A 20,607-nucleotide genomic window follows, 5' to 3' on the forward strand; every position below is an offset into this window, starting at 1 on the left:
TTACGGAAAGGAAAACAGGTTTTCTTCTCACCTTTCAGAGACTGAGTAGAACTAGAGCGTACTCTGAGATTCACAGAGACCCAACATTCCCCCATGAGAGAAAAAAACTCCCCTTTAACAGGTCTGGATGGGCGGCCATCGGTCTGGACCCGGGATGGGTTGAGAGAGAGAGAGATGTACAGCAACTGACTAAATAACAAGAATAATAGAATGATAATAATAATACCATAGCAGAAATAAAGGTAGGAGTATTGGAAGCGCACAAGCCCGGGTTTAACGGGTTCCTCTCCACCAATATCACACTACACTACATGTTACAGACATCCATCAGAGGAAACCTTTGGTGCAGATTCACTCAGTGGCCACTTTATTAGGTACGCCAGCAATCCAATACAACAGCTTAGCCACACATTTCACCTTTACAAAGAGGGTAGTGTTCATTTAATTATATGTTTGTGTAAATATATGCAGCGGTTTACATTATATTAGGTGTGAAAAACACCATCCGAGTGGTTTTTAAACACGTATATAAAATGTGTTTTTTCAAGTGTTCCTTTCAGTGAAACAGTAACTTCCTGTTAAAATCTAAAAGCTATCTTTATCATTTTCATATTAGTTTTAGTTAGATTTTAGATTTCATTGTATTTTAGATGCTGCGACACATCACTATGAGTGCTGATCTGAAGTTAGCGCTGTACATTTTTCTTTAATAATCAGGATTTCGTAGACCAGGTCAACAGAAGCTGGTTGGTTAAAAGACACGAGCAACGTATTTCTGTGGAAATCTGTATTTTGCAGACATTAGCAACAGTAAAAGCCTCAATGATCCCTGTTCTCATGTAACAGTGACGTCAGGTTAAGTGACCAGATGAGAAAGTCAAGTTCTTAGATATTGGTTTGAACTGGTGGTCCCGAATCAGCAGGTCATAATCAACCTGAGGCGTGTAGTGACCCATCACTGGTGCAGATATCACTAGCTGCCCTTAAACCCAGTTACAGTCACTGTTTGCCTTCCAGCAAATTACCCCAACGAGCTCACATGGATGTCAGGTTAGCATGAAGCTAACCAATACTCAGGAACATAGTAATGTATTACTCCATTATAAAAACCAGACATGTTTATATAGTTACATCAACTTTTTTGATCAGACTAAATAACTAAATTAGTGCTTCAGTCTGTTGGAGGAGATGCTGGATTTGGTCCTAATGCTGCTTGATGACCACCAGGTTCTTCAGCATGTCGAAGGAGTTGCCGTCGGGCTCCACGGAGACCACGCCCTGCTCCTTGTTGTGCACCTGGAGGAAGCCGTTGTGGTCCAGGCCCACCACCGCGGCCTCCAGTCCGTCCTCGCTCCAGAGACGCACCCGAGTCCCGCTGAGGTCAGAGCACAAGAGAGCTGTCGTCACGCTTCACACTCAGGGGAATTACAAAAAGCTGCGGTTGAAAGCGGTATCCGTTTCCCGGCTTTGACAAAGACCGAGAGCCTTAAAGAGTGAGACGACTATCCGCTAGGGACGGCATTTCAAGCAAAAACACCAATACGTCAACATTCACTAGTGGCTTTCCTTACCCCAATATAATACAGTATAAGCCACGCTCTGATGCCATGTTCTCCCTACTACTGACTGACATGTGTGTGTAATATGTTTCACTGCCTTGACTCCTCCATTTCCTGTCCTTTGCAGAATGATGCACATTCGGTTAGCCAGTGCTGGCTTGTATTTATTTACTTAACACAGCAATGGTGTGACTCTACTGAGTGCACCTTTCTAACATCCACACGTCACTCTGTTCTGCTTTAAAGAGCAGCTGTCTGTGATTACTTTGTGCACGTGTATTGTGATAATAGCTGATATTATCTGTGGCCTGTGCTCGAATTCAAACCTTCACTGTTCACTCTGAATGTTTGAACACTAAATATGAGACTTCATTTTGTATATTTTATGTTATTGGACCCTGTTCTCAGGGTAGTGCACTGTGATTATTGTTAATTGTTCATATTTTTATTGACATTAATAATTCTATTGACGTCAATAATTTTGTTTTTCATATTTGCTGATAACCAAACACGCTCCTGCCCGATCCCAACATATGTAGATATGTACGTTTTACTTTCTTGAAACTGCATAGTAATACTTTGTACTTTGTACATTTAACACATCTAACAGACACCTTCCCTTCCTGTAATCTCCGTTACATGTTTTTGTGTATGTGCATAGCATTCTTACATATTTGTCATTGTTTCATGTGCAATTGAATTCTCATCTTATAGCTATTCATTTTTGTATGGACTAGGGATGCGTTGATTTGATTCGTGGGATGGGTATCAGATCCACATTTAAAACCAGCGGAATTATAAACTTCTGTGTTTCCTTTAGTCACAACACCTCTGGCCTCAGGTGTGCTTACATAAGGTGGGCACAGATTTTAAATGTGGTAAAAAGAGAGCGCCGGCATACCATCTGTACTTGGCATCTGAGTGGAGCTGCATCCATATCTCCACCTAAACAAAACTCCCTGCATGCGTGTACCAGCTAAATCTAAAGTTTGTGATTGGAAGTGAAAAGTAAAAGCCGTGCTCACCTGTGAAGCCATCTCTTGTAGTAGGTGGGCAGGACAGCGTCTGGGCCCCCCCGCTGGAAGCTGCCGATGAGGGCCTCCAGGCAGCCGACCGTGCGAGCTATGAGCCGGTCGCAGTGGAGCGGCTGCAGACTGCAGTTATGCCGTGCGTTGTGCTGCTGAATCAGGTCATTGATGCACACTGTCGGGTTGCTATTCGTCACATTGAACCCACAGCCTGTGAGCCACAAAGTGTTCAAGACATGTTACTGTGCAAACACTGTTTCTGACTGGTGCCTGATGGATAACTTATTGAAAAGACTGCATTATTACCACTGGTGACTAATTATTTGTCCCAAAAATGAAAAGGAGGTTGTTACCTATGAGCAGGTGGAAGGTTGATCCTATCACAGTGGAAGTCACCAGTACTCCCCCGAGCTTCATCAGGTTACTGTAGTAAATGTCGTTGGGCCACTTCACCCTCAAGTCTATGTCCTGAGGAAGGTTGAAATACGTTCAAACGTCATCAATCATCAACATAAGACATTTTCGGTGAAGGGAGGACGTGTGTGCCGGTACCTGGTATCCAGGAAGAGTGCGAACAGCCTCCACCACCGCCAGAGCGACCAGATGCTGCAGGAAGGGGATCCTCTGTCCGAGCTTGGAGCTCAGCTCCACCTGGGCCGTTAGAGTGAACATGGCGCAACCCAGAGGGCTGAGCCAAGCATTTCTGCCCCGACCTGCAGGAAACACCAGAGACGATAAGTGGTACACACTTCTGACATATGAGATGGATAAAAAACTAAAAAACGAACGCAAGTGAGACGTCGCCATGTTAATACGATGGAGGCGTGTGTGATTGTTGCGTGTGCAGGTGTGCAGTGTGCTAAAGCACTGACCTCTGCCCTGGCATTGTCGAGCAGCGACCGCTATCAGACCCACTTCCTTTGGTAAGTGCAGAGTCAGCCTAAAGAGGGAGACAACAACAATGAGCACAGAAATGTTAAAACTGGGTTTGTCCTCATCTAGATCCTGTGGATCTTCTCGGGACGTCCTATATTTGTGTTGATTTCAGAATGTTTATCATGTTTAACGTTCATCATTACAGACTATCTTCTGTTAAACCTACTGACTGCTTTATGATGGGGGATCACATTATGAGAAGAACATGAGTAACCTTCGTCCATGATTCACACGCAGCTGTTTAAGCCACAAAGTACAATGTGTTGTCATTATGAAACACGGTGCTGCACAACCAAATGCTGTTGTCGCCCATTTGCTACACGAGAAAAACATGACAAAACAAAAACCCGTTTCTGTAGTGCAAGTTCTGAATTTTTAATTGAAACAATTCTCTAGGCAATATGGCTGACATTTTAACAGAAAGATCAACTATTTTTAAACCCCACAAAAAAGACAAACCAATTAAAAAAACAAAATGTCAAACTGAGTGGCGCTTCTTTGTTGATCTCTGACTGAGACTTAACAGCACACACAACATGCAGAGAGCGTATTAACCACACAGAAGCTCTTTAATCTTGAAATTCATTCTCTTAAAGCTCATGAAGTTTCTAAATGAAGTTATAGCTTGAAGTGCGGTTGTATTTCCGAGATCGTCCCGCGAGGTTGTAATTAATAGCACAGTGTGTCGGCATTCCATCAATGCTCATTTGAGAGCTGGGGCTGCCGTACTACCAGAAAACCAAAAGGGAAAATATTTGCACATTCTCTCATCTCCAAATGCAATTAAAGCTGATCCAGTGGCCCAAGAAAAACAGCCCTCAATTGGCTGGCGAACAAAGATCGTGAGGGTGCAAAGCATGTGAGCAGGGCCTTTCTGCTTTTGTAATGCAAAGTTGGTCGTCGGTAAATCAGCTTAAGGACGAGGGCACCCCCAACTCTGTCCAGATAGAGCTTTGTAACAGACTTCTCTAAGAGCTGCATATCAAAGGGAGAGATGGACGGCTCAATCTAGCTTCTGAGCTCAGGGAATGTTGATGCGATGCGCTGATGACTTTGTGCGGCGGACTGATCAGTGAGGAGTTTATCAGCCGTTAGTCGAGTTAAGTACGGCTGATTATGAAAAGAACGTTCACAGTTCTTCTGGTCTGTTTTATAGAGTGCTGCAGGGATGACACATCTTTGTAGGACAACCAGGACGTTTGCATTACGCTGGTTCCCTAAAGGCCAATGAGATTTTATCATTGGATTATTGCAGAAAATGAACTATGTGGCAAACAAACGTTTATGACACGGACACATTTTATTCATCAAGATAATAAAACGCTAACGTTAGGCTGTAAAGGAACTACGTCACGGTCACATGACTTCACGTCACCACCACTGAGCTACAGGAGCACTAGAGTTCTGGTGAGGACGTTAGACTGTAGCATTTTATATTGTAGTACAAAACGTTAAAATCTATTAAGCCTGTGTTAACCACAGACCTTATTTTAAGGCATGTAACCAGAAACCTATTTATTTTTAAAACATTGACTTCGAGACCAGAGAACTTGCGGACATCATTTCTGGGTTTTAGGCAGACGACAACCTCCGGTTCTGCTGAGAGAAGCCGATGCAGAAGTGCCTTAATTGATTGTTGATTGTTTAATGTTATGCACCTGCCGCCATGACACATACCTTGTAGGTGCAAACTTCCTTGGCAATAAATGGTTCTGATTCTGATACCTGCATTCTCTCTAATGTCCATGAGGGGGCAACTCCTCTGGTTATAAAGAAGTCTATGAGAAAATGACTCTACTTCTCTCTTGATTTATTACCTCAGTAAACATTGTAAACATGAGTTTATGGTCTCAGTCTCTAGTTTCAAGTCTTCTTCAATACAGCATGATGTTCATTTAGTACATTATGGTCCATTTAGAGTCAAACAGACCATAAAGCAGGGGATGCTTTAGGGCGGAGCTACACAGTGATTGACAGGTCGCTGCCACTACCAGAGCCTTATACAATGTCTCTATGTCACTCTTCCACATTCTAAATATGGTAACTTCTGTTCATTGGTGAAAAAAACATGGCGACGGCGAAATCCAGGCTTCCTATCGGCAGGCCACAAACCAACGTCGACCACGCCCCCTTCTTATTTACTACGGTTTTAGGACTCATTTATGCAGCACTCCATAACAATGATTAGCTGCCCAATGCCCACATGCTGCTTCCTAATGGCCTTACAATGGAATACTAAATCCACAGTCTGCATTCTGTTGCAAAAATGTACAATTTTCTTATTTTTTTTAAAAGAAAGATCTGAAGCTAATCGGCCTTAACCATCGAAGTTAGACGAATCAAGAGGACACAAAGTCAGAGCCTTTTAATTACAAAACCGTTACTCTCCTTCTGCAGCTCAGCAAAGAACAGCAAAGAGGGATTTCATACTAAAATGAAGCGTAACTTTGGAAGATGCCCACTAGATGTGATAAAGTTACCAAAGGCTCTTTAACGGCCAGTGTGAACAGGAGGAATGATTACATACGGACACCTAGCTATTGTTTGACACGTGAACCTATCCTTTAAGTTTACCTGTGCAGTGGTTATTTCGTAACAACTCTATTTGCAAATCCTTTAATCTATGCAAATATGTGGGCCAGACGCTTGGGGGCAAATGAAAACATGCGGGGGGGTTCTGACAAAGCTCACAGCTTCAGGAATTCGTTCACTTAGCTGAAGCTGATCACAGTGGACATTTTGTGTGGCGCTTCTGCAGCCAAGTAACTGCCAACATGTGCTCACTAATGAAAGACAAAAAACAAGAGGGTCTCTGCTGTCTTTAGCCTCAGATGGAATCCTGAAAATGGAATAATAATAATAATATGCAGAAAACTGGGAAAGACAAGGCTGAAATGTATTTTAGTTTGTTCTTATGTGATTGAATTATGCCGAGTACAAATGTTAACACTAGCACATGCAATATTTCCATATGAGCCGATAAACACACAGTGCAGGGCGGGGGGTGTACTCGGTGCCGTGTGAGATCTTAATGTGTGCCGTGTTAGCTGGAGCATGACCCTGCTGAGGGCGAGGCTGGTTAGGAGGCGCTTAGTCCCTGCTGAGGCTGTAACTGGGGGGATGCTGCTGTTTGGCAGGACCACCGGAGAATCGGCCTGGTCCGTGACTGACGGGTCTCTGCTGACAATCAGCCCCACGTGGAGAACCGGACCGGGGGTCCAGCTGACTCTCTGGAGTCCTCGGGCTTCATGAAATGAGCTTTATATGAGAGGAGCTGGACCAGACAAGACAAGCGAGTCCAGCGCTGACCATCTCTTCTACTACATTTGGGAACGCACCACGTTCAGTTTGTGAGAGGACTTGAACAATTAAAGATGATACATTTCTACACAAAGTCGCTCAGTCAACAATCATCCTCATGTTTAAAATGTTGTGATTATGTTATGGATTGTCCATTGGACTTCCCTCGGATGCAACAAGATCCAATAAGCATGTGTCCTGACTGTACGTATTAAAGATATAACACACACTTTCTGTCGACTCCCATCCACCACAGTTACAACCAAGTGACATGAATGATGTTTGCCCGAGTAACGCAAGCAGTCAGACAATCTCACAGTGTGTGAACAAACCTTTTTCTCCAACTAAATCAGCACGAATATGCAGGTTATTGAAACACGGCTAGAGTTATGGTTAGTAAACAGTAGAAAGCAGCGTGGAGGCCAGTTTTTATATATATCTGTTACTGATTAAGTTTCTCATTCAAACTGTGATCAGGGTTGGTGATGGTGGAGCAGTGGAAAGACTAAAGATGAGTTTCACTTTGCTTCAGTGTAGTTTAAATGAAGCATGTTTCAATGATCAGCGAGGTAACAGTGTCTGACTGGAGTCTAGTGGCGTTTAAAAGGTTGCAAATTAATTGCATGTTTTTGACAATAATTGTCCAATTAGGCCCGCTGCAGAGTCTTTGTCCCGGGAATGAATGCCGGTTGTAACCTTTCCCACTGAAGACAAAAGCCAGATGTTAGCAGGGGGTTTTGGTCCAGTCGTTAAGGGGTTTTAGTCAAACTTATACGAAGGAGAAAATGGACGACTGTAAAATTTCTACCCAAAATATCCAGTATAAACACCCCTGTCCTGCTTCAGCGTTGACCTTACTGTGTTTATATATATATATATATATATATATATATATATATATATATATATATATATATATATATATATATATATATATATATATATATATATATATATATATATATATATATATATATATATATATATATCAGTGTTTGAAGCTTATCATAATAGTTTTGAATCGGGACCTTGTGCTTTTTAATTCCGACTGTATTAGTTATAGTTAACTCATGTCAACACTAGTGCTTGTGTGGCAGTACTGCTAGATTACTGGTTCCTATGTGTATTATATTACTGCTCTGGTGGGTTTCTGCTCAGACTATTAGGACCAGATCCACAGCAGCGGGTCAACCCTTTACTTTGGAAAGTGCCTCATTCAGAGATGAAAATTCCGGCTCCATGTCCATCCCGACATGCAAAGAAGCACAAATTCATCTCTGGAACTCAATTATGAGATCAGTGACGAATCCTGTGTCTTAACACCTTAATGCTCTTACTCACTCAATGGGCGGTGGTCAATAGAGGAGGAGGAGTGCTGCGTACTCCAGCTCCTGGCTGGAAGGCAGGGGGCAATCGCATTCCTCTAGAAAGTTAATCTCATTTTGAAAGCACCTCCACCGAGGCCACCACGAGCTCGGAGAGAAGCCTAAAATGTATTATAAAAATGTTCATCCATGTCCATAAAGGGATGCAAAAAAAGGCAATAAGAAAAAGATTGCAGATGTGGGACGGAGTGAAAGAGAATAGACTAGTACAGACCATGTAGCGCTGGAGTTATTGTACCGCGTTAATCTCACCCACAGAGCCTCGTCTGCAGATCCAGAGACGTCCTCTCTCTCTCTCTCTCTCTCTCTCTCTCTCTCTCTCTCTCTCTCTCTCTCTCTCTCTCTCTCTCTCTCTCTCTCTCTCTCTCTCTCTCTCTCTCTCTCTCACACACACACACACACACACACACACACACACACACACACACACACACACACACACACACACACACACACACACACACACACACACACACACACACACACTAAAGTGGGGGTGTTCAAATCTCCTCGTGCAAAGGTCCGGAACATTACAATAATATCTAACTTGCGCTATTTATATATAAAGGACCGCGTGTGGGTCCGTATCCGAACCGCGGTCCGCCTATCAGTGACCCCTGCACTAGAGCATCAAATGTGGATTAATCCACCACTGAAAATAGTCCCCAACAAACGTACTATTTCCCTCTGTTTGAGGAGCATTTGATGACAACTACAGCGTCCAGCTGGTATATAAAGTGAAGTTCCATTTTTAAAAATGAAACTTTATCTGTGGGATGCTTTTCAACATCTACAGCTTCAGTAGGAACCAGTGGACAGAGCAGGGAAGTCAGAAGCACTGAGAGAAGGACCAACACGTTGGTCATTTATTTTAGTGAAATAGAACAAAATCAGGTAAAACTCTGACACATTCAGGTACTGTTGTGTTAATTATCAAGGACGTGTTGATCATAGGGGATTCTCTCATTAGGTAGTTGCGTTGTTCAGAAACAGCTGTTAATGAATCCCGCTCAAAGCAGATCACGATGAGGCCAGATGTTGGATCTGGAACAAACCAGCAGGCTACTGGGAGCCACCTTTAAGATTACAGCCTCGGTTTGTAGTGTGTAAATCTGAAAAATGGAGGATTTCCAAACAGCTCACAGCCTGCTAATTCACTTGATAATTTTATTGTTTGGTCCATAAAATGTCAAACAATTGTTTACTTGTTCAACTAACAGTCCGTAACACAAAGAGAGACAGTTTATAACTATAGAAAAAAGCAGCAAATTCAAGAAGCTGCAACCAAAGAATTATATAATGATAATTCTACGCGTTGCAGCTCCAGTTGAAGCACAGGGTGTTCAACTGAAATAAAATAAAAAATAAAGGCAGGTCATTTGAGAGAGAGAAGGTGATCAAAAGCCACCCAGACAGAGAGAACGTGGACCCTCTGTGGTGTTCAGATCCATTTCATCTCCTCAGATCACTCTGTGACCGTTGTCCTCGACTCATTCCAACAGGACCAGGAACAAAGACGTACAAAGTAGCGTGTTTGCAGATAGAGAGCGGGAGGCGTTGTCACAGGAGGAAGAGCATGGGCCCTCTAAATCCCCGCTCAGGAGTCTTTGTTTTAAGGGGGCGGCTAAGCCACAGGGGTCACCCTCTGAAACGCGGCGGGTCAGGAGGATAAACGGCCACCGGCCAAGTCATCTGTGACAGAAGAAAGGTGAAAGAAGACCTGCGATCGCAAGCGACGGGCCACGACGGCGTCGTTCTCACACGCTGCAGCGAGGCAGACGCCAAACAAAGAGAAGGGGGGGGGCTTCCTAAAAGCAGCCGTCATACGTTTAGTAAAGGTGAGTTACATTCACAGAAAGATCCAGTAAAGACTGAAGATAAACTCATTGAATGGGTGCGTTTGATGGGGTCAGTTAAGATATTTGTCTGAAAGCCATTTATCTCCTCAACCATTCCCACAAAAAGAAAAGTAAAAACCTCTCACTTCCCAGATTAAAACATCTCAGATTAAAAGATTATTTCTGCCGTCGATGCTCATTTTTGAAACAGGATTTGCTGTGCATAAGCGCGTTTGCATTGATCATCCGGCGGAATCAAAGAGGGTGATCAATAAGGGAGGACAAACTAATCTGTAAATGTGATTAATTGAGCTAATCCTGTTTACCGAGGGACAGCAGAAATTATCATTTCCAAATAGCACTATTGGAAGTGATCAATGAGAGAGGGCCGCTCCATTACCATGGGGCAGCTGAGGCGCCGACGGATGACCTTGCTCTCGCTGGCTGCCCGTCTGGTCCCCGGCCGCCTGGTCCGGACGAGGTTCTGGGCAGCAATACGCAAACGTCCATTAGACCGACAACGTGACTGAAAAACATCCACTTTTTGTGTTTTGTGGCCAAAGCAGGTGTCCTCTCATTGACGTCCTGCAGTTAACAGCCAGCGTACCAGTGGGCAGAAACATGAAGACCTGAGACAGTCCTGTGAAAGTCCATTCCAACTGATTTTGTTTTCATTTCTCATATTAATTACATCATTTTGCACTGTAGTGGTTCATTTCACTGCCAAAAACTATGACTAAAATAAAAGACGACGAGACACTAACTGTGACTATATCTACAGGCACAAATATGAACTTTACCAAAATCTCTCTTTCTTTGAAAAAACTGAAATCTGATATATTGTGGTGTCCGTATCAAGACTAGAGCGCAGCACGTGATGAGCAGTCAGTAGAACTAACAGTAACTGACTCACTAAGTTAAAGTTAGCAACGGCTCGGGAGAAAGAAACCAAAATGTTCAATATAATCTGGTAACTGAAACTAAACTGAAATACTAACAGTGTTTTCTTTGACAAAGATAACACTGAAATGCCCAAACTAACTAACTAACTAACTAAAAGAACAGGATGAGGTGAGGCTATACTATCTAACAGAAACCAATAATTACTTCTCATTATTCTCTACCTGAGATCTTCATCATTAGCAGTGTTCTGGAATAATTTTATGAAATTAATTAAACGTTTAATGAAATCTTAAAGGTAAAGAAAAAAACCCACCAAAGTACGGGTTACACTTTGTTCTGCCATGTCATTTAAAGTGCCTTCATCATTTCAAGCATTATAAAAAATAAAATATTAAACATAAGAAGATTGGTGCTCAGTGCCGTATGAAGTCTAGTGTTGTTTTTATCTTGTACCGGTGAACATTCCACTCAGTAAAATCAGCTGACAGTGATTGACACAGGGCATTCACGGAGCGCTCGTTGGCCCCTGAGGGTCTATTTCTTGTCCCATCAGACTTTATCAGTGACGTCATGTTTCTAGATGTTGGTTATTATTACTGATAGAAACAATGGCCACACCTCTGAACATAATATCCACGTTGTACTGAACAAGAGGGATCCTTCAGTGCAGCTTGTGCAGGGACAACTTGCTCACAGACAAAGTAATGTGAAGTTTTTAAGAGGGTATGTATTTGTATAAAATTAGTAATATAACTATGATAAACCAATCCCTCCTCACACTACATATAGTGTTTGAAAGCTAACAGGTTGGCGAAGTCTTGGTGAAGCTGAAATGAAGACCTGCACGTTGTGGACCCTTCATGGGACTCCATGACCCCCTCACCACCACCGAGTATAACATACCTTCCACTGGACACAAGAAGTTCAAGTCAAACACTGCACCACATGTTCCACAGAATAAGAAGCGGGGACGTTTAGGCATCTGCTTACAATCTTTTATAATTGCAGGTGGAGCATGCAAGGTCAATTGGGCCAATTTGATTTTTATGGTGGAACCTATTGCCGCAGTTATGAGGAATCCATTTTCTCTGCTCCAAACCCCCCGTGAGTGTTCTGCGGTTTGGTTTTTTTTCACAGGAAACAGGACTCTAATTCCATACAGTGTCAGTTTGGATATTGGATTGCTTGTCAAAACAAACAGTGACTGCCAGGGTTGTTGTTTTTTTATGCCGACAACTGGAACAGCTTTAAGTAGAAGAATCCGTTGTTCGGGTTGTTTTTCTATTCAGTATGAAGGCGTTACGCTGCTGAACTCCTTCTGTTCACGTGACTCTCGGTCGTGACTGTGACATTAAAGTCAAATGTAAAAGAAATACCTTCTAAACATGCGGACAGCACAGAAAACAGAATTTTGTATGAGCAGAAGTAGAAGGAAAAATAATCAGAATTACATTTACACCCATTCGTTTATGCATAGGGGGAAATAAAAGGGGTGGTCGGGGAGGAAAGAACACAGAAGTCAAAGTGGGCCCTTGGGTTTTCATGTCTGAGCCTGAAGCTCTTACAAGAAAAAGTCAACAAGTAGGAAGTGTGTTGCTCCAGGCGCAGGGATCGAGTTCAGCCGAGCAGGAAAAGAATCATTATGCTCTCTGGAGCGGCCAAGTGGTGTTAGAAAACCCGCTGTAGTCTCTTCTCCAGCGTTTCACAAATAAACACCTCCACGCTGTTAATTAGCCGTAACCAAACACCAACAGCTTGTTGCTGACACACACTCACACACAAACAGGGCTGAAGCTATGAGTTGATCAATCGATTAGTCAACTGGTAGGAACAAATGAAGCGGCAGCGATTGTGATGAGCCATTAAACGTTTAGGTTAAAGTGCTGAACGTCCTCTGGTTCCTCTACAGTGAGGATTTATCATCATCATTGTCGACTCAATGTGTTTGATTTGGACAACATATATTCTGAAGACACTCAATTCAATTCAAACAGATTAGAACATAATGTTTCTGGTGAGACTGTACCTTGTAGGACTACTTGTGTTGTTATTGAAGGTATTACATATGTTAAAAACTGCATTGTTGTTTCTTGATTTTTTTTTTTTATTCCCACTGTGTAAAGTCTTTCTGCTAAGCTAACTAGCCGCTGGCTGCAGTCTGTGTTAAACAGACAGGTGTAGCGTTCAACATTCCTAATGTAAACGCATTCATGGTGACGCCTGCAATGACAGGTCCTCACTGTAGCGTCCACCCGGCTCGCTGTTGAACTGAGACGTCACCGTGAAGCCGCTCTCTGAAGAGCATTGAGATTCCAGCTGGGTGTGACCTTGTGAGAACACTATCCTGTGTCTCGGTGCTGGCTATTATTAGCCGCCTCCTGCCAAACAAAGCGTTAATACCCTGGACAAACATGCGGTCTGCCGGCCATTGAGCCTCAGCTTCCAGCCTCTGCACTCAAACGGCCCAAACCCGTGTTTTCTTCAGCTCCTCAACTTTGGGCAGCGCTGCCCTGCGGGCACTTCGCCTTCAAACCAAGTCCCTCTCTGGCCATTATGCCCTCTCGTCCTGTATTTGTACTGCAGATATAAGAGAAGCCACAGTCATTGTCCTCTCAAAGGACTCTAATAACTGACCCGTCTGCAATTCACCACCTGTTTCACCGTTTGCTGATTTGATTAACAATATATCAAATGAGATAGGACTTCATTACCGTCCTCAGGACTTTACGGTAATAAGAGGTCTGTTCATCAGCATGTGCAGCGTCAACAACAACAACTCTAATCTGAGTGAGTATGAATAAGTGCGCTATATGTAGACAAGTTCAACCTCTGGAACCACTGACTCAGCAGTTTACATGTTAACACTGTACACAAATGAGCTGGTTGTAACAGATCTATTTTTAAATCATTCTAACGTAACATAAGATATTTTTATTGTATTATATTTGAACATAAATAATAAAATAAGCTCTGTGACAAACAAACATTTATTATACTTATAATTTGTATACTTATGTTTAATATAATATATTATATTGTTCAGCAAGATAATCTTCAGAAACCACTTCCACGATTTTTTAAGCATAAATACAATAAAAAGTTTATATTAAACTACACCACGGTCACATGACTTCACGTCATTGACTTTGAGGCAACAGGAAAACGAAAACGCTGACTCTTTCCTGGTTTTGGACTCGTTCCTGCAGCACTCTGTTGTGTGTGTGTGTGTGTGTGTGTGTGTTTTGATTGATAATGATGATGTAACTTAAATTCTATTCATTAGATTTACAGAACACACTGATATCTAATTTACTAACTTCTGTATTGTGACTTTATATCTAATGTGGGTATGTACTACAACAGAACTTCTATCCATAAAAGAAATGTACACTTTTATCAACAAAAAATATTTCTGACAAATGAAAAACATTGTAAAGGCCTAATGTGTCTCAAACTGAGACGATCAAGATTATTCACATTTATACGTCTTCTCACACCAACGCTCACAGGGAGTCAAAAAGCACTGCTGCTGAGCTCCCTACATCACCAGCAGGTCTCTGCTAGTACAGAGACTCTCTGTACTAGCAGAGACCTGGTAGTACAGAGACTACCAGGTCTCCAGGGTTAAAGCTAACTCTCTCCCTTCAGACTGAAGATCTGTGGACCATGAGGACCCAACCTGTTTACACTTTCTGCACTTTTATCCATTTCTGTTTTTATTCTTTTACATTTTGTGGTGTTTTTACTCTTACGTCTGTTTTTAAATGTCTGTTGCCTTATTTACTTGTTTTTCTTCTTTTAATTGTGCTCTCTGTGACGGAAATTTAAATTCATCTATTAAGTTGGGGGACTAAGCAGCAGAAGCCGAGACATCCCAACTTTATTTCTTAATACAAATCAAACTGTATTATAAATAAATCCTACAAGGCAGGTTTCTATCATTTGAATTCTCCAAGCCCAAATTGATTCAAGTGACTCAGACTTGACAAACAAGACATTAAAAACTAAAAATGTGAGTACTGTCCAATAGAAACGAAGCATCGGTGGCACAGAGCTTTCCTCTAAAACCGCTTACAACCGTCAGTGCTACGAGGCCGATTCCCTCTGAAAGTATTCAGTATCATACTGAATACTTAATAAACTCCAACGCTGGAAGAAATAAAACAGACATTCCTTAATAATAACATTAATCAAGGCTGCTCCGGGGGGACATCTGGAAACTCAGACGTTAGCGGTGAAATCAAACTGCAGCAGCAGGTCTGGGGCTGTGCGGCCCGCTCGCTCACCCTGCATTAGTTTTTGTATAACCTTAATGACAACATTGTCTGTTCCAATCAGCTCACTGCAGCTCCGCCGTCCATTTTTCAAACTTTATGACAGTTTTAATTGCTCCCACCTGCCGCCTGATCGACCTGCTCAACAGCCACTCTTGCTCATGTGTGGACGCAGACAAAGAAGTCTATTAGCTGCAACTTGCCTTCGCTGCAGTGAGGTCACTTAGGCATTAAATTAGTTCCAGCACGTCTAACCTCAGCGCGCGCGCACGCACGCACGCACGCACGCACGCACGCACGCACGCACGCACGCACACACACACACACACACACACACACACACACACACACACACACACACACACACACACACACACACACACACACACACACACACACACACACACACACCAAAAGGCCCACCTCCACCCCAACATCCACCTGTAGGCTCAGAGTCTTCTATTAAGAGGGAAGTTGGCATTGTCGAGGATATTTACATTTCATAGTATCAGCATAGTTGGCTCACTGAACTCATTTAAATTGTGTTTTAGACATGCAATATGCCGCGTCTAATTTATTATTTTGATGGTGGAGGTTAAAGGCAGTGTTGCAGTCAAGACCACATAAACAGAGATAAAGGAACAGCCAAGTGAATTTTAAACGTGTGAATGACCAATCACAGTGCTGATTCAACAAATGAATTAGACAATGTAGTTGTAGTAGAGTTTAGTGATTTCCCCTCGGTTGTCTTTTTGACCCGTCTTGCAATAGAATCCAGAGTCCTCTTTCTCTGAGAACGAGAGGAGAACAAGTCAAAAAGAGACTGAGACCTTCAACAAGGGGTCTGGAGACCAAGATCGATCTTGAGTACTACAACTGGGTTAAGGTGCTGGTGTGTGTGTGTGTGTGTGTGTGTGTGTGTGTGTGTGTGTGTGTGTGTGTGTGTGTGTGTGTGTGTGCCACACCTCACACACACACGTACATTCATTATTTTTTTCCCATCAACACATGTACGTGCACAACCCTTTAAACACACTTAACATGCGAGTGTTCCTGCATGTGTGACTGAATATTTCAGACTGGGAGGTTGGTGGTCTGTTTCCTGCACAGGGGGGTTTATTTGTTAATTTATTCATGAAGATTGTCAATAAAACACTGGACTGTCTGCAATGTAACGAGTATATTTAGTGAATATCATAATGTCACTTAGCATATCAACACTGTGAACGTACATTGATCAGACTGTTGCCCCCAAGCACTGGCAGTCTGTTCAGGTTCAGTTCTAAACTAATGGAAAAAGGGATCATATTTGTCCCGTTTAGATAAGGACACTATTAAAAGGGTATAAATAATCAAAACTATCCCAATACAAATGTTTGCAGATGGCTTTTCCACATGAAGATCTCTTTCACAACTGTAAAGATACGAAGAGCAACCCGACACACGTAGAGAGAACAAGAGAGAAACGATAACGCAGTAACTTAAAACTCACATGTGATTTAAAAGGAAAGCTTCATCACACACACACTTCAGCCGACTGCCGAGCAGTGAGGTCTGAACTAATGGATGAAATGGGAGAACCTGGCAACCTTCCCTGACTGGACTGTGAGATTTAAAAAAACAAATAAAAGTAATCTACAGAAAGTAGGAGATGGATTTGCATGAAATAATATTTAAAACAAGGCTCAGAGCTACCAGAGTGTCATGATGATCAACACACATCCAGTCAGGGTTTTGAGGAAACATAAGGTGCAAAACTAAAACTCCAAAAGTGCACAAAAACTATATATACTTTAATCATGGAGAAGCAATTGACCAACTCCTAAACTTTTTGTGTGTAGTTATAAAACTAAGAGACATGTTCCTGGCATTGACAGTCATTCTTTATCTTTAGTGAATGTGTGGAGATGTGTGTCAGAATCACAGTGTGAATTATTCTCCCAGTCGACCCAGGATCCATACTGCATCTTGTGAGCACATGAATTTAATTTCATCTGGACTTTTGGGGGGCTCTGAACAATCAAGTTTAACAATTGCAAGAAAGCCGACCAGTTTATTTGACTAGTTGCAGGGAACTGTGCTTTAGAGTGATGAAAGGCGCCATGTAAGGCTACAGCTGGTTAGCCCGTGCACATTGCAGCAATCAAAAACCAAGTGTTGCGTGTCCGTTCGGCCACAAAGCCGCCATTTTGCCCATGAAAATACACAGCTGCCAGCCTAAGTGCACATTCCCAACATTAAGCAGGCTCATAGGAGCACGCGTTACCCTTGTAGCAGGTCCATGGTGGACGTGGCGACCTCGGCATACAGCAGGGTGTGCCCCAGTAGGCCGGTCTTCAGGTTCTCTCTGTAGGTCTCCATGCTGAACTGCGGCCAGCTCTGGGACTCTAAGGAGTCGGTGACCAGGGCCACGGAGCCCTCGGGGAGCGAAGGACCGTCCCGGAGCTCAGAACTGGACACCAACGAGAAGGAGGCCTTGGACAATGTGAGGAGGCCATTTTGATCCGCACGTGTCCGCAGCCAATCCACGAAGGTGGTCTTGGCCTCCTGTGAGGAGCAGAGAAGGACAATGACGCCATCTTTTATATGAATTATCTACAGACACACAACTAAATCCATCTTTCATGTTATTGGATAAACCATCTGAAAGCTTCTTAGAAACGTTTGGAATTTATTTTGCATAACAATACACAGTACATAGGCCTCAGCACCTACTGTGTTTACTTGGGCTAGGTATGTCAGCTACAAGCCTGTTGGTTCCTACTGAAGACGTTCATTAGGGCCCGAGCAACCGACAACGTCGGGCCAGCGAAGGCCCTATTGAAATTGTATGGGGTATTATTAGGGCCCGAGCCACCGACAACGTCGGGCCAGCGAAAGCCCTATTGAGATTCTAATGTTTATTATTATGATTTTTATTTTAGATCTTTGGGAGCATATTTGGGATATTTGCCATGCATGAAAACTCACCAAATTTTGCAGACTTGTCAGGCCTGGTGAAAATAGAGGTATGATATAGGTTTCATATATGTGTGAAAAGAAATGGCTCTCTAGCGCCCCCTACAAGGCGGACCGGCGACGCCCCTCGGCCAGTATGTCCGATTTACTTGAAATTCGACACACATGTCCAGATCCACTAGCTCTAAAAAAAAGCCTCTCAGACCCCTAAGGTCCGCCTACCAACATTTTCCGCCATCTTGAATTTTGTGAAAAACACATTTTTGAGAACTCCTCCTACACACTTGGTCTGATTGCTACCAAATTTTCTGTGGATCATTATTGGATCTAGATCACATGACCTTATCAAAAGCTTGTTGATATCTTAAAGCGTTTAGAAGATACGGACCAATGAACTTCTTGGGGCGTGGCTTGTTTTTCAATACACATAACTTCTCAACCGTGTATCCTAAAATCACCAAATTTGCAGAATTTGTGCATATTGCATGGTGGAACATACCCTGCAATTTTCATTCCATTCAACCCATAGGGGGCGCTACAGTATTTCACTCAATTTCAGTTTTTTGGTGATTTTTTGCGTTTTCAGCCTTTGTATTTGAACGAACTCCTCCTAGAGAATTCATGCGATCGACTTCAAATTTGGTCAGGATGCTCTTAAGACCTTTGTGATGAAAAGTTATCAAAAGCTAGAGTTTTCATCAAAGAACCTTGACGTGGTGGGGCGGCCATTTTGCCTCATTGGCCGGGAAGAAAGAAGTTGTTATAACTCCAAGGTACATTATTCAATATGCACGAAATTTCTTATGCATGATGCTACTTCAACCCTTAGCACATTTCAATTGAAAAATGTTCAATAACTCATAGCGCCACCTACTGGCAAAAGGAAATGTCATATTTTATACTTGTATTTACTCCTCCTAGCCAATTCACCAGATCAGTCTGAAATTTTGTAAAGATAGCCTTAACACGTTGAGGATGCATCATCATGAATATTGGGAGTTTTCGTTGAACGCTGTTGCCATGGCAACGCATCATTCGCCATGAAAAAGTAGGCTGACGGATCAGTGGCTTGTGATGCTCAAAAACTCATGGAACTTTATACATGTGTTATAGGTAATGGGAGGACATATTTTATATGGGTGTTTGGCTTGGCCGTTTTAAATTGCCTCCATAGCGCCCCCTACAATATTTCAAAAGAGCAGCCCCAGCGCTACGTTTGAGGTACCTGTATGAAACTTGGTAGGAACATGTATCTCAGAGAGACTTACAAATAAGTCTCTTGGGACCATGCTCTAAACCGTACCGGAAGTCGGCCATTTTGATTTTTGTGTCATTTTTCAATGGATTTAGGCTCATTTCTAGTCGCTATACTTTAACGAACTCCTCCTAGGCACTTTGTCGGATCCACTTCAAATTTGGTTGGTACAGTCTCAAGACCTTTGTGATTAAAAGTTATTAAAAGCTTTACGTTTGAGGGAATGGCTTAGCCGTAGCGGGCGGCTACTTTACGTGACTCCCCATGAAAAAAGCTGATGTAACTCATCCGGACTTGTTCCAAACGCTCCTAAACTTCCCATGCTTGATAACACTCATGGCCTGAGGATGTCTACAAGCTAATTTTCACTAATACTCACAGCGCCACCTGCTGGCCAAAGTAATTCTGCGTTTTTTGACAACCGGCATCCGATTTACATGACTTTTACACAATGTCGTCTACAGTTGTTATAAAGCAACATAATACATGTTTGTGCATGTTCTGTAGCACCACACAGCGGATACAGGATGCTGTGGACTATTTGCAGAGCATCATTTCCTGCATCACGCGGTCCAAGCAGAAAAAAGCATCGGACTCGTAAGAGCGTTGTCCGACTGTCGCAGACGATCTCGGCAGCATATGTTGGAGTCCCGTCGGCACCCCCGACATGCGGGAGGAGGCGAGGGCCCGTTCATCGCTGCTCGCAGCTTTAATTAGGGCCCGAGCAACCGACAACGTCGGGCCAGCGAAGGCCCTATTGAAATTCTATGGGGTATTATTAGGGCCCGAGCCACCGACAACGTCGGGCCAGCGAAGGCCCTATTGAGTTTCTAAGAGTTTTTATTATTATTATGATTTTTATTTTTATCGTTTGGGAGCATATTTGGGGTACTTGCCATGCATGAAAACTCATCAAATTTTGCAGTCTTGTCAGGTCTGGTGAAACTTGGGGTATGATATAGGTTGTATATTTGTGTGAAAAAAAATGTTTCTCTAGCGCCCCCTCAAAGTTGGACCGGCAACGCCCCTCGGCCAGTATGTCCGATTTAATCGAAATTTGACACACATGTCCAGATCCACTCGCTCTACAAAAAAGCCTCTCAGACCCCTAATCTCCGCCTGGAAAAATGTTCCGCCATCTTGAATTTTGTGAAAAACACATTTTTGAGAA

At 42.8% G+C, this 20,607-nt stretch overlaps 1 protein-coding gene across 2 annotated transcripts in view; it reads right to left on the reverse strand.

The window, feature by feature from the left end:
- Nucleotides 1-339: 339 nt before the first annotated feature.
- The window catches only part of hlcs (holocarboxylase synthetase (biotin-(proprionyl-CoA-carboxylase (ATP-hydrolysing)) ligase)), a 38,048-nt gene continuing 17,780 nt past the window's right edge, over nt 340-20,607 (reverse strand). For both annotated transcript variants that reach the window (XM_068721296.1, XM_068721295.1), the window contains 6 exons: nt 17,490-17,770; nt 3,460-3,527; nt 3,140-3,300; nt 2,941-3,055; nt 2,585-2,798; nt 340-1,375 (listed from right to left, as the gene is read on the reverse strand). In XM_068721296.1, the coding sequence (XP_068577397.1) occupies nt 1,204-1,375; nt 2,585-2,798; nt 2,941-3,055; nt 3,140-3,300; nt 3,460-3,527; nt 17,490-17,770 (1,011 nt within the window). In that variant the 3' untranslated portion in view covers nt 340-1,203. The remainder of the gene's footprint in view (nt 1,376-2,584; nt 2,799-2,940; nt 3,056-3,139; nt 3,301-3,459; nt 3,528-17,489; nt 17,771-20,607) is intronic.

The sequence above is a fragment of the Cebidichthys violaceus genome, unplaced genomic scaffold (assembly GCF_023349555.1).
Source record: "Cebidichthys violaceus isolate CVI_PGR_0920_01 unplaced genomic scaffold, fCebVio1.0.p SCAF_27, whole genome shotgun sequence".
NCBI classification, from domain to species: domain Eukaryota; kingdom Metazoa; phylum Chordata; class Actinopteri; order Perciformes; family Stichaeidae; genus Cebidichthys; species Cebidichthys violaceus.